Source organism: Aythya fuligula, chromosome 2, assembly GCF_009819795.1.
Source record: "Aythya fuligula isolate bAytFul2 chromosome 2, bAytFul2.pri, whole genome shotgun sequence".
NCBI lineage: Eukaryota > Metazoa > Chordata > Aves > Anseriformes > Anatidae > Aythya > Aythya fuligula.
Window position 1 is genome coordinate 43433537 of NC_045560.1, and position 13419 is coordinate 43446955.

General features: G+C 35.0%; 1 protein-coding gene across 1 annotated transcript in view; it reads left to right on the top strand.

Moving 5' to 3' along the window:
• Positions 1–13419, top strand: part of STT3B (STT3 oligosaccharyltransferase complex catalytic subunit B) — a 48090-nt gene that overhangs the window by 18565 nt on the left and 16106 nt on the right. Inside the window, exons 2-6 of the mRNA XM_032181333.1 lie at positions 1246–1354; positions 3064–3351; positions 5093–5158; positions 7931–8030; positions 12075–12173. Of these exons, the coding sequence (XP_032037224.1) occupies positions 1246–1354; positions 3064–3351; positions 5093–5158; positions 7931–8030; positions 12075–12173 (662 nt within the window). The remainder of the gene's footprint in view (positions 1–1245; positions 1355–3063; positions 3352–5092; positions 5159–7930; positions 8031–12074; positions 12174–13419) is intronic.

Genomic DNA, 13419 nt, shown 5'->3' on the forward strand with positions numbered 1-13419 from the left:
AATACATGTAAGCTTCTCTAACCTTGAATGCTGACTGTAATTAGAAGTCTTGCCTGGTGGCTTGCCCATCTATCCTGTTGCCTGTTACAGTATTCCATCTTGTCACCTGACTTGCACTTAACAAAAGAAAAAATCTGTAATGCTTCTTTACCTAACAAATCATGTATTTTTAGCTTGAATACCCATAGGAATATCTATTAGGATGGTTGGGTTGATGGAAGTTGCTTGCTTTAGAAGTGGCATTTACCCAGGCTTTTTGAAGCCTAATGTTGGCTTGATGGTTGGGCTTGGTTTGTTTGTTTATGTTGGTTTTGTTTGTTTTCCTCAAAAATGTACAGCATTACTGTCAATAAACTTGTTGGTTTGGCTTTTAAATGCTCACATGCAGGTTGCAGTTCTGGATAACACCCACTCACAGCAGTCTTGATTTCATTTGCAGACTGAATGTATTTCGTAATAGTTGCAAAGTTCTGCTATCTGAAGTTTGAGAAACTTGGAAGAATTAATTATTTGCCAGAAAATCGGACGTTTATTGCATTGATAGCAATCTGTGTATGCTTTTTAATGTTTTATGGGTGGTGTGAAGGTACACGTGGAAAGGCTTTCATTACGCAAGGAACTTCCTGCAGCAGAGAACGTGTATCAACTGGAGGTGAAACATCATCTACTGAGATTCTGTGTTATATAGATCCTTCTTGATTGAAAGAAGGGATTGTACAGGGGCCATTAGATTCATAATTGTTTAAACAAATAGGTTGCCTCCATTCCATATTATTATATTACTCCGGCTTTCAACATTACATGAAACAGAGCAGCAGCAGATATACTGGGTAGCTAACCTGTCTCAGAAGTCTTGCCTTATTTCTTCCATGGTCTTAATTCTGCTTAAGTGGTATTATGGATGTGGTCAACCATTGATTAACACAATACCACTTTTAGAAGAGAATGCAGAAAATGGCAGAGGTGTCTCTCAGAGTCCTAGAAAACTTCTTAATGTTTACCAAAACAAAGGCTGTGGCATTTCACCTGTGTACATGCACTGGCTGTGGAAATGAAGAAAATATGGTGGTTAATAACTGAGAGAGCTTGGTAATTTGTTTCAAAACTCTATAGATTTAGAGGAATGTTGTACTTGTACAGTAAGTGAGATGTTAAAGTTTAATTACTTTCTAGATCTTAGAAGAAAGAGGACTTCAGGTTCTTGATTTTTATTCCCTCCCCCAATTTTCTTCTCTTTCTTTCTAGGTTTAACTATAGATCAACACATCATCTTGCATCCCATGGGTTTTATGAATTTTTAAATTGGTTTGATGAAAGAGCATGGTACCCACTGGGAAGAATAGTAGGTGGAACTGTAAGTATTGTCATAACTTAAAGATGACTTTGTAATAATTTTGTTGAACTTTAAGTACAATTTTGACATCAATAAAAGGAGGATCATAATGGAATATACTTTTAATTGTCAACTTGCTGCCAAGGGAATAACTATGTTTTTAATTTTTAGCTGTAATAACTGAGACAGTAAGTCAACATGCATTAGTTCTATCCAACAACATACTGTGAACAAGAAACTGGGTTTTACCTTCTTACACCTGAATTTCTGATAATAATAAATAGGGATTTTATGACTCCTGTAATTCTGATTTTCATGTTGGGGGAAAACATTGCACAGCGGTACTTAAAAAAGAAAATTTAAATTGAAAAACAGTTCTCTATCTCTCTTAAGACACAAACTCTAAGCCAGTGGTACGTGGTAAGTGCTAGACGTCTGATTATTGAAAATGTTAGGATTTCACTGAAAAAAAGACCTTTTGAAACTAAACAGGAGTCACGTATGAAGCATCAGGAGTGTCTAAGATTGGTGTCAATGCAAGTTATAAAACAGGAAAGGTATAAGAAAAAATACCAAATCACAATACAAAGAGTTCAGTAGTAGAGTGGCTTTAGTAACACAGCCACATCTAATTTTGACAGTCCATTAAAACTTTTTAATTATAGGACATACCATTTAAATTCATTTACAGAGCTTTTTGTAACAATTAGATCACCATTCGTTTTAGTATTTTTGAGATGCTTATGGCACACTTCTGGTTTTTTTACGTCTTATATAACGTAAAAAGCCTTAGAAATTTAAATTAAAATTTTGATTGTATGCTTTATTTTGTAAGTCACATGGTATATTATGTTTTAATAGTTTGTCTTGAAAACCAGGTCTCCAGGATATATGCAGAAGAACATCTTATCATCTGTTAATTTAATTTAGCACAAAGCTCTTCTTAGCTTTCAAAAGAAACTAAGGCAGTTGAAGTCCATATTAAGTTTCCTACTAGGTATTGATTTTTCTAATGTTGATAAATGTGGAAGGGTACAATTCCTATTAAGAATATTTCAATGGTCTCCAATATTCTATGATAGGCTCAATAGATTTGTATCTATACGACTCTTTCCTGGAGGACATCTTAACTCAGTATTGTAGGGCTTTATTTTAATCCTCCAAGGTGTCTACGGATAGCTTGCAAATATATAATGCTCACCTGTCAGTCAGTCAGCTTTTCTACTTAAAAAACTCAATGTGTATTTTCTTTCTCCATGCGTAACAAGAAATAAATGAACAGCATGGTATATTAAGGTGAAAATTGAATGTGGCTAGGGAATGTTGTATGGTTTCTTGTTGTTTGGGTTCTTTCTTTTTTTTTCCTTAAAGCTGTTAGCTGGCTTGAAATTCTCTTGCAAACTTCAGCTTCTGATTCCATACCTTAACTACAAATTCTCATTATGTGATAAATGTCAGGCAAGATAGGATATTATCTATGTGCTGCTTATTCATTTAGAAAATGGATTATATGTAATTGTTAGCGTTTGGGTAAAATTTAAAGGACCTCTGGTATTCAGCAGTGTTGTCAAAATACAATTAAAGTAACGTTAAAATAATTCCATTAGCTTTACCTACTCATTGCTTGTATCAGCTTAAGAAATGATCGTATTTCGTTGCAAATCATATGCAAGTAAACTTACCATGATCATTTTCTGCAGTAATATAGTATGTTTTTTCCCCCCCTCTAGGTATACCCAGGACTGATGGTGACAGCAGGCCTTATACATTGGATTTTAAATATGCTTAATGTGACAGTCCATATAAGAGACGTATGTGTGTTCCTAGCACCAGTTTTTAGCGGCCTTACAGCTATTTCTACTTTCCTGCTCACCAGAGAACTGTGGAACCAGGGAGCAGGGCTTTTAGCTGCCTGTTTTATTGCCATAGTTCCAGGTTACATATCTCGATCGGTAGCAGGATCGTTTGACAATGAAGGCATAGCTATTTTTGCACTGCAGTTCACATACTATTTATGGGTAAGTAATTGATGAGTCTTTTGCTTTGGAAAGGTTTTTGGTTCCTCCTCCAACCAAATGACTGATTTTTCTTAGCATCCATTGAATTCTCATTTTGTTCCCTCTCATCTCTCTTCCCCTTGGCCGTGGATCAGGCGAGTACTGAGAAGTCACGTGGCCTGAACCACTCCATAATAACACTCTTCAGTTTATTTATTATGTAAAAGTGCCGTTCAACTGAAGTATGTGTGTCCTGTAGTAACGCTAATAGCAATGAATCTATACGTTTAAAGCAAACAGTAGGGCTGCTTTCGTTTCTCAGTTTTGTCGTATTGGTATTATGTGGGCATGAACCTTCAGCATCCATATTTAGCTGGTAAAAAGCAGTAGACTCTCAATATAAAGTCCTTCAAGTTGTCATCTGGAGAAGCTGTTGACTATATGTCTGGACTTCGACTTAGGCATCCAACGTACATGCCTAAAGCTGTCCACAGAGCGAGATATTCATACTGCTTGCATGCTTAAAAATGTGTAATAGTCTGATGTTTTTTAATTAGCCTACTTGCTCGTGCAGGTTGTCTGTCATTCCTTAACCTGAATGTAGAACTACATCTGTAATGCAGTGCTGTATGAAGGAAGGGGTTTAGACAAAACGGAGTATTTCTGGACTGCTGTATCTATTTTGGAAATAGCACAGAGCAGCTATATGGTTAATTCGGCATGGACACTGTTCCTTGTGCCTTCCTTTAGCATATGTACTTTCCATACTGAGTGTCTCCGTGGGTAGTATGTACGCAGTCATTACAGCTTTTCCCATGGTTTGTCAAAAGTTCGAGTTTTCAGAAGTAAATACATGCTTGCAAGTCTTTTTAGCTTTGGAGTATTTCAGAGTTGGGGTATTGTTAGAAGGAATGCAATAGAAAAAAAATTAAATTTTTCATTATTTAGCTACAGGTGATAATTAAGTGCAGGTTCTGAAGAAAGGTCCTCTAATGATTTTTGTTTGATTTTTTTTTTTTTAATTTGGGCTTAAACTGCATCTGTAAAGGTATACTGTTACTGATAACAGTAGCATCAACTTACTTTTTTACCATGTTACTTTTTAATAGCTAAGACATAATAGCAGTTGCTGTTCTTATGGAACTGGTATTTAACTAGACTGCATGTGGCAATAATGTTTACATAAACTCTTGTAGAATTGTGTGAATCAGATATGTTTTATAGTTAACTTTTTAGCATTTTTCATTCCTCTTTTCCCTCACCACAGTCACCATTATCAGTTTTGGACAAAAGCATACTCCTGGTCCAGTTCATGGATCTCTCTAGACCTTTAGTAACATCTGGATGTTTTGACTAACCTTAAGTGAGTTTTTCAGAATTACAGAATGGCTCTTTATAATTGCAGAGTTGGGTCTAATGCCAGACAAAGGAAGCCATGGATGCTCTACACTCACAATTATAATGTAGTCTGATGTCTCAGAGAAAGTAGCACAGAAGTGTTGCAGCTACCCTTCAGTTTTGGGTCACAAAGTAGACAGTGGCATTGCATCCTGGCTGCATTATCTAGAGATAGAGGTGTAAGCTGTCTTGTCTTGTCAATGAATTGCGCTTGTGGCTTGGTTTTACGGACAGCAGTTTGGAAGGATACAAATATAATCTGTTATGTACTATAGAAGTCCTCGTGACAGCTGTTTTGGAATGAAATTTTGTAATAGTATCTAGTATTTGTCTATTATTCATAAATATTTGGTTATTTTTAAAGGTGAAGTCGGTGAAAACTGGTTCGGTCTTTTGGACAATCTGCTGCTGTCTATCTTACTTTTACATGGTAAGCTTTTGACATATATATATAATAGCTAAACTCTTTTAGTGGGGCTTATTTAATTTGTGTGTTGATGAAGGACAGAAGAAGGAGATTTTAGTCTTTGCTGGGGCCATAATGTAAAATTGTTCTTTCATTTTATTATGAAGACCTTAATATATGAGCAAGAAGACATAATAAATAATTTGAAATTTAAAGTTTTTCAATACAATGAAAGCAATTTTTGAAAAATACTAAATGCAGTAACTTTACTTATAAAGTCATCCTATGCCATGAATAGATACTCTGATTCAGTGGTATTTCTGTTTTGGTCTAGATAATTTAAGGTGGAGTTTTAATATTCATGTATCTGTGTGTCATTATTGCTAAAGCACAATAATATTATAAATTTATGGACAAAGTTATATTTATATAAATTTGAAAGCTATTTCCCTGGGTATAATTAAGCTGTAAAGTAAAGATTATCACCAAAATACTGAATTAATTCAGTGTCAAATTGAATGATCATAAAGTCTCTTTTTCATTCTCGATCTATGAAAATAGAGATTATTGTAGAGATGTTCCTAAGGGCTAACAAAGGGGAAAAAAAACAGTAGTAAAACTGGGGAGATAAAGCAAAATTTTTTTTTTCTCTCCTTATCTTCTGAAATGTTAGACTCAAAGAATTTTTTTGTACAAATAAGTCAAAGGTCACTTCTCCTCTAACTGATATTTTGTGTATGTGTGTGGCTATATGATAAATTACCTTCAAAGTATTACATCAAAATTAAAATAAATCAGCTTCCAATGGTGAGACAGTCAGGATAGTTGTATGGTGTTGTTAAGATGGAGGTCTCAAATGCTGCTTTTCCACAGCCAGGTAACCAGACTTGCATGACAGAGGAACTTGCAAATTATTTTGCATGCCTTAATTTAAAATACAGGACTAATTCAGAGTTTGTCTGGATGCTGCCTAAATTTCCTTTAGCTTTAACATTCATTGGGTTTCCTGAGAAATTTTGGCTGTTAAAACGGCAAGAAATAGCCCTACATGTGTCACCAAAGAGCATAGCTATCTCCTGTTAAGAGTACATTTATTTCCTCCCCTGTTTCTTTCCTCCCTCTCCTTCTTTCTGCTGAGTCAGTAAATAAGCAGCCACTTCTTCATACATAACATAGGTGTTTATGTTGCATTACAGCGAAGAGATCCTGTAGGTTTGGTACAGAACTGTGTAATACAAGGTCAGGCAAATAAGGTTTTGAATTGTTACGTTGACAGACCACAGGCTTTTATATCACGCCTATTGGCAAGATCCTCTAAAAATGTTGTTCAGAAATATGCAGATAATATGCACTTATTTGTTCTTACAATTTTACTGCTAAAAAAATCACAGAATAGCAGGCTCTCCTCATCTTAGTCTGGTCTCAGTCTATCTCAATAATTAGAGAATAGGTGTTAATTAGAGATGCAAGTTTCTAGTCTATACAAACTGTCTGCTACCTGCAGCATTTCGAACCTTTACCTAAACATGACAACATCCTAATTACACATTTGTTCTCATTCTGTTGTCTTGCCTGTCTTTGTATAATGTTTTCTCTCGGTAAATTAAATTGCCTATGTAGCCCATGCTAGTTCATGCCACTAATTTGGGAAAAGAATAATGATAGTCTGAAATGACTTTCTAGAAAATTAACAAGTTTTGGACTTGCTTCCAATTATTTTAATATATGAATCAGTTGCCCCCAGTTTTGAAATGCTGGGTTTTGTGCTATTAGCATCAGAAAACAGTGTCTCTGCCATGGCCTTATTTTAGATTTTGTTCTGTAGAACATAGTCATTTGGGTTTCTTTCTGGATTCTAGGGCCTTAAAAATATCTATGTGAATCTAAGCCTTAAAGTACAATTAAAGTAGAAACCACATTAGCTGTTGCATTCTAAAAATGAAGATCTAGGATAGGCGTGGTACGGATGGGAGAAGTCTAGACTGAATTTTGACAAGAGAACATGTGTTAAAACGTAGACTTCCTAGTCAACATTAGCCCTTCTAAATGTATTAGAAATGTGGTAACACATGGTAATGGTAGCTCATTAAATCTTTATCTAAACCAACAGTGAAGGACATAATGATAACACTGTAGTGTTTAAGTTGTAAATACCTCTTAGCAGCACTTCTCAAGTAATGCTGTTAGTACAGGCTCACAGCCTCCAGGATGATGTTGTGCATCATGCCACGGTGCTCGGCACTGTTCCCTGTGTATCTCCCTCCTTCCTTTTGTTTCTTTCCTCACTCTGCAACCTCCATTTGCTGCTCTGCTCCAGGAATTCTGCCATCAACAGTGTATACCTTGCTCCCTTTCTTCTCTCTGGCTGGAGATGCTCTGCCTGTCCCTGCCAAAAAGCACAATGCATCATGCTAAAGCTGTATGTCAAAGGAAAACTTTGAATCCTAGATGGGAGTCCTACTGTTTGTTGCCTTTTGCAGCGTCCTTCACCACAGGGAAAAGCCCCCATCATCACATTCTTGTCTGCCAGCCTGACTAGATTTGCTTGGGAGGAAGAGTGGAGCTGTAAGAAAGCCTTGAAAATCCACCAGTTCATTTCATAAGTCTTTGCTACTTTAACTTTACCACTTTTGAGGATTTTTTCTTTTTGGATAGTAACTGTTGAGAAAAATCCTGCTGGTATTACTTTTACTGGGGTTTGTGTTTTCTTGTCAGACCCTTGTAAATATCCAGCACTGGCTATCTGAAGAACTTGCAGATATTTTTAGATCTGATTTCCTATTCCATTTCTCGCAGGTCTCTGCATGGGGTGGCTATGTTTTCATCATCAACCTTATTCCACTGCATGTGTTTGTCCTCTTGCTGATGCAGAGATACAGCAGGAGGGTCTACATTGGTAAGTTGTGTTCTTTGAACAATCATTGTCAAATGCTGAATCATGAAATATGAAATTATAATGATGTCTTCTGTATTTGGTGGGAATGAGGCAATTGCATATCAGATTGCATTTTATTAATTGGATTACTGATTGTAGTCAGTCACTGTCTACACCAGTGGGAATAGGAAGTTAAAACATATCATTCACATTTCCAAAATTTTAGATATGTTGCTGGTAATTCATTTTCTGCTTCGTAGTGCACTAAAAAAAGGAAATAATTGGATGGTTAGGTATTTATAGAATCCTTTTAGTATGTTTAATGTATATATATTGTGTGTGTCTGTTATAAAGAATAATGTTTCATCTTTGTCTTTTCCTAGTGCATTAAACAATTAGTTCTTAAAAGTTTTGTAGCAGTCATTACGTGAATGTTACAGTGTGTTGTGACATATATAGGAAAAGACATGGGGAATTTTAAGCAGCCATGTATGTTTTACATAACTTGGACTAAAAAGCAGCCTAAAAGTCTGTCTACTCCACGTGAGACCTTAAGATTTTATTGGGTTAATGGGTCAACCTTGCTTCCAATTTCAGGAATGTTTGGATAGTGATCTCGGGAGAATAAATTTTAATTGATTTACCTGATATTTAAATACCCTGTCAACAGTTTACAGAGACTACTGGTTAGATCAGTTGGTGTCATAGTGTGGGTGTGTGAATTAAATAATTAATAATCAATTCATGTATTCTTAGATTTATTTATAAGTTAGATAGAACACTTTTGACTCCCTGATGTGAAACATTTACAAAAGATCGTTTGAGAACATCTCAAACATTGAAACGTTTGAGAATATATAAATTGAAGTGTAATATCAAAAGATATTTCATATTTAAATATATTTTTGTTAACCCATTTTAATACTATTTTTATATTTATTTTCATGCCTTTTTTTTAGAGCCTGCTAGGGAAATTACTGTATTTACATTATGTATTTTAACCAATATACTCCATAATATTTACTGAAGTTCAGTTTTAGGTGTTTTTTTTTTTTCAAACCACAATATAAGTATTTGTTTCTTGCTTCTTAGTTATTTATTTATATAATTCAGAATCTGAAATTATTTTTTACAAGGAAAAAAAAAAAAACGTTTACCCACCTTTAATTTTTAATGTTACTGTTAGTTAACTTCATTAACTCCTTCTTCATAACTTCAGGGAAGAGTAATTTATCTTGTTTTGCTTTTAAAATTATTTTATTGAATATGTTCATTTTCCAATTTCTGTGAGTTAGGCAAGAGAAAATGAAATCTAGTAATTACAAAATCCAGAAATGATGCGGTAATCAGAAACAATAAAGCATAAGTGTTCTCGCTTTTCCAGCTTTCAGTCTTTGATCTCATTGGGGGGAGGGAGAAATAGTACTGCCAGTTCATATGAACTAAAGATTTTGTCACATATTTGTTTTGCAAATAACTACAGTGTTTTGAGGTGTTACTGTCCTTCAGCTGAGGGAGATGCATTTAGGAGAGTAGTTGGAATGAAAATGTGATTGCTGCTTTGCTGTTTCATTGCAATTCCTGGCTTATTCTAAACTTCCCTGGGAAGCCTTACACACAGATGTCTGTAGAAGTTGCATCGGTGTGTGTGTTCTAGGTTTGTTTACCAGGATGTTTTTATAAACCAGGTAGGAATGTGCAAGCACTTCTGGGAAGAAATGGAAATGTGCTTCACTCCCAAACTATTCAGATAGTTTCAGATTCAGATGGATTTACAAAAGCTCACTGCAGTAGGGAAATCAAAGATATTTCGCAAAGACAATGCGGAATTGCTGGTGTGCGTGCAAAAAATTACTAATGTGCAGCTAATAGGTTACTTCTGGCAACCTATTGACAGCTGACAGTAGCTACTAAAATCTACATCCATTTTAGGAAAATAACCTCTTTATTCGGATGCAGGGTTCGTTGATACTATCTTCCATTATTGTATGTATAGTCTTGTTTGCGTGCTTTAGACTTGGCAATTTTCACTTCAATCTGAATGTATTGTTTTCCTGTACAATTCTTAAGTTCTGTATACTTTTTAAAATGTAATAAAATAAAAAAAAATCTTCCAGAATTTAAAACTTAATTAATTCCTTCATTAATTCTTTGTCCTATGTGTTGTATTTTACCATTTAAATAGTGAGCAGGCATATATTTTTTATCAACTGCTTACGTGTTCTAAAATTTTAGATGATTAGTATTTATTTCTGGTGGTTATAATCCATTAATTGAAAACGTGTGATCAAATCCTTGATCATACTCGGGAGAAGTTTTCAGTAGGTTTTTCTCGTGTTTGTGCAGTATGCAGGAACTAAAATTGTGAAATGAGTTTATCCACAGAAGGTCAGATTTTTTTTTAGTTCTCGATCTCATCAAAGTTATGATCATGAGTGGATTGCAGGACTGAGAATAAAGTTTTGGTTTTTACGTTCTGCTGTTTGCATAGTCTTTGCAAAGGAACATGGAAAGATTGTGATGATGTATCTATCACCTTCGTGTACCAACTTCCTTGAAAAATTGTATCAGACTACCTGTTCATTTGATGCCAGGCAAGCGTATGTGATAGCTGCTTGAAAGAAGTGGGAAGAAAGAGATTTAAAAAAAACCTGGGCATATGAAGTATGCCAGTTGTAGGACTGGGTTTAAAAATGATTCTTTACAATGGTCTAACAAATGTGAAGCCTGGTGATTTATGCCAATCATTAGAATTCCACAGGATGGCAGTGTTGCAACAGTTTTATGATACAATAAATGATTTATGTTGAAGTGAATTCTTCAAAAATTGAGTTTCCTGCAGCAAAAATGTGTTTCAGTGACATAAAGAGGGAATAGATGAGTAGGTAGGCCAGGCAGCAAAATACAGACGCTTGAAAGCACACACCAGAAAAGATGGCTGGAAGTGGTTGGAAGCATCGCAACAGGGATTTTTTTGTGATTTTTGCAAAGCATATGGTACGCTGGGAGCATAATACACAGGTGCAACAGAAACAGTACCATGGGTATATGATCTGATTCCCAAATCTGTTCTCGTGGAGCTTAGTAAAGGATTGTATGGGTTCAAGGATCTCCTCAAAGGACTGAGGCCATAGCAAAGCCTGTGGTTTATGAATTGAAGGAGTTTAAAAAAAAAAAAAAAATCTGGGAGGTTCATTGTTTGTGATTGTTACTGAGGGAAGAAAGCCTCATTTGGTTTATAAGTTGGCTGGTTGCTTCAAAATGCAAGCAGATTTGTGGCTGTTCACAGTTGGTGTTTCTTCTATTCCTATCTCTCTCTCCCTGGAATATTTAGGACCAAAATTCTGTCAGGAGAAAGTACATGAATATCACTTCATACATAATAATGATTCACATTATTAATACAGTTGTGTTCTTGGCCTCCACTTTCTGGGGGGTTATGAGTCCCTATGGTTCATACACATCTATTAATACAGATGCTCAGTATTCATTTTTAATTGTGTTGCTTTCCAATTTCTTGCCATGCCTCTGTTCTTGCATTTAAAAAAGAACAAACATACATTTTGCTTTTTTTTAAGTAAGTGCGTTTTTAAATGTTTTACCTCTTTGAGGTCTGGTCCCTTTAATTTCTCCTCATACAGAATCTGCTCTTTTTACTTATCTGGGATCTCTTCTGCCACCCATATTCTGCAACAACAAGAGAAACAAATGAGAAGAGAGAACTATTTCTAAGCTAGAGTGTCTTAGGTAGATGGTTCATTTTCCTACGAGGAAAAAAAAAGTATAATTAGGAACAACAGTACTTTGCTACTTCCTTTAAAATTGAATGCAATTTTATTTTAACGTTATTCTAATCACAGAAGGTGAAACAAGTTATTAGGATGGGCAAAATATTTTAAACAATACAGTTTTGTTCCATTGTCATTGATGACTGAAGGTGGGGAATGGACTCTGCTATGGAATCTGTGTTTGAAATGCTATGGAATCTGGTTTTGAAATGTGCGTACTCATTTGTTTTACTTCTCACCTTTCTCTTTTGCCCTCTCCCCCCCTCTTTTTTTCTAGCATATAGCACTTTCTACATTGTGGGGTTAATATTATCGATGCAGATACCTTTTGTGGGGTTTCAGCCCATTAGAACAAGTGAACACATGGCAGCTGCAGGTAAGAAAACTCAGTGTCTGCTTCCAAACAGCATGTTCAACACAAGAAAACCTCAAACCCTTGCAGATCTCGTTCCTTGTGTTAGAAAGAACCTTGTACTAACAAAACAAATTGTTAAAGAAAAAGTACTGTTCAGTATTTGTAGGGAAGTTTTCTTTCCAATCAACACATTATCCTTCTATGCATGAGCTAATGGAGGTAAAATGCCTCCATAACCATGGATCACTTACACATTCTGACAAGCAGTTACTTTACACATTGATAATCTCTACTGTTTTGCAATACAATGTTGCCTTTGAGCATTGTAAAATTGAAACATGGTTATTGGTAAACACGGTTTTTATTGAGCAATTTGTTTTTAGAGTTGATAATTTTGTCAAAGTGGGTTAGATACAAATGACATGCTATATATAGGAGGCTGATTTTAAATAACTGATTTTATTCTTTTTGATTCTTTTTAAAGTAAGCTTATTCTCAGTAGCTGTTAAACATTCAGACATCTTGATTTCTTTACAACAGCAGTCTTTGCTAAGGCTGCTACGCCTATGTTTATTTGGAGCATACACTGTTTTTTGTGATGTAACTTAACTTGTTAGACTCCTCTTTTTTAATTACGTATTGTCACTTAAGAAAATGGATTTGGGACAGCAATTTTAATATAACTAAAGTTCACCAGAAAAAAAAAAATACTTCAAAAATATTTTTAATACGTTTGAGAGATTCTTTTATCATTCTGATTATAAGGGATGGTATAAAGGTTATCAAGCCATAGTTTGCATCCTAAGAATTTTACAGTTATTTAGTGGACAGTTTGTGCTGTTCTCTAGAACTTTGAAACTAGTGAATTTCAACATCATGCATCACGATTTTATTTGCAAATTGAAGAAATACAATACACTTGAGTTCTTGAGGGTTTTTTTCTTTCTGCCAGCTACCAGTGATTTTTCAGTTTAGAGTGGATGGATCATTGGATTGATCTGATTATACACATTGAAATGAATAACAACAGAAAATGGTATTTAAGTTCTAGTTTAATATTAAACTTGGAAATGCCTTTTTGAGCGTATGGAATACTTAGTGAATTCTGGTGTTTTTATATAGCTTTGTATAATTCCGTTGTCTGTATTCACTTAGATGTTTGGTTTATTTTTTTATCTTTATTAAATCCCACTGTTTAGTTCAGCAGCTTAATACATACATGTATTTCTATATTAGTCTTGACTTTGTGTTGTCTGGGCTCTTTCCT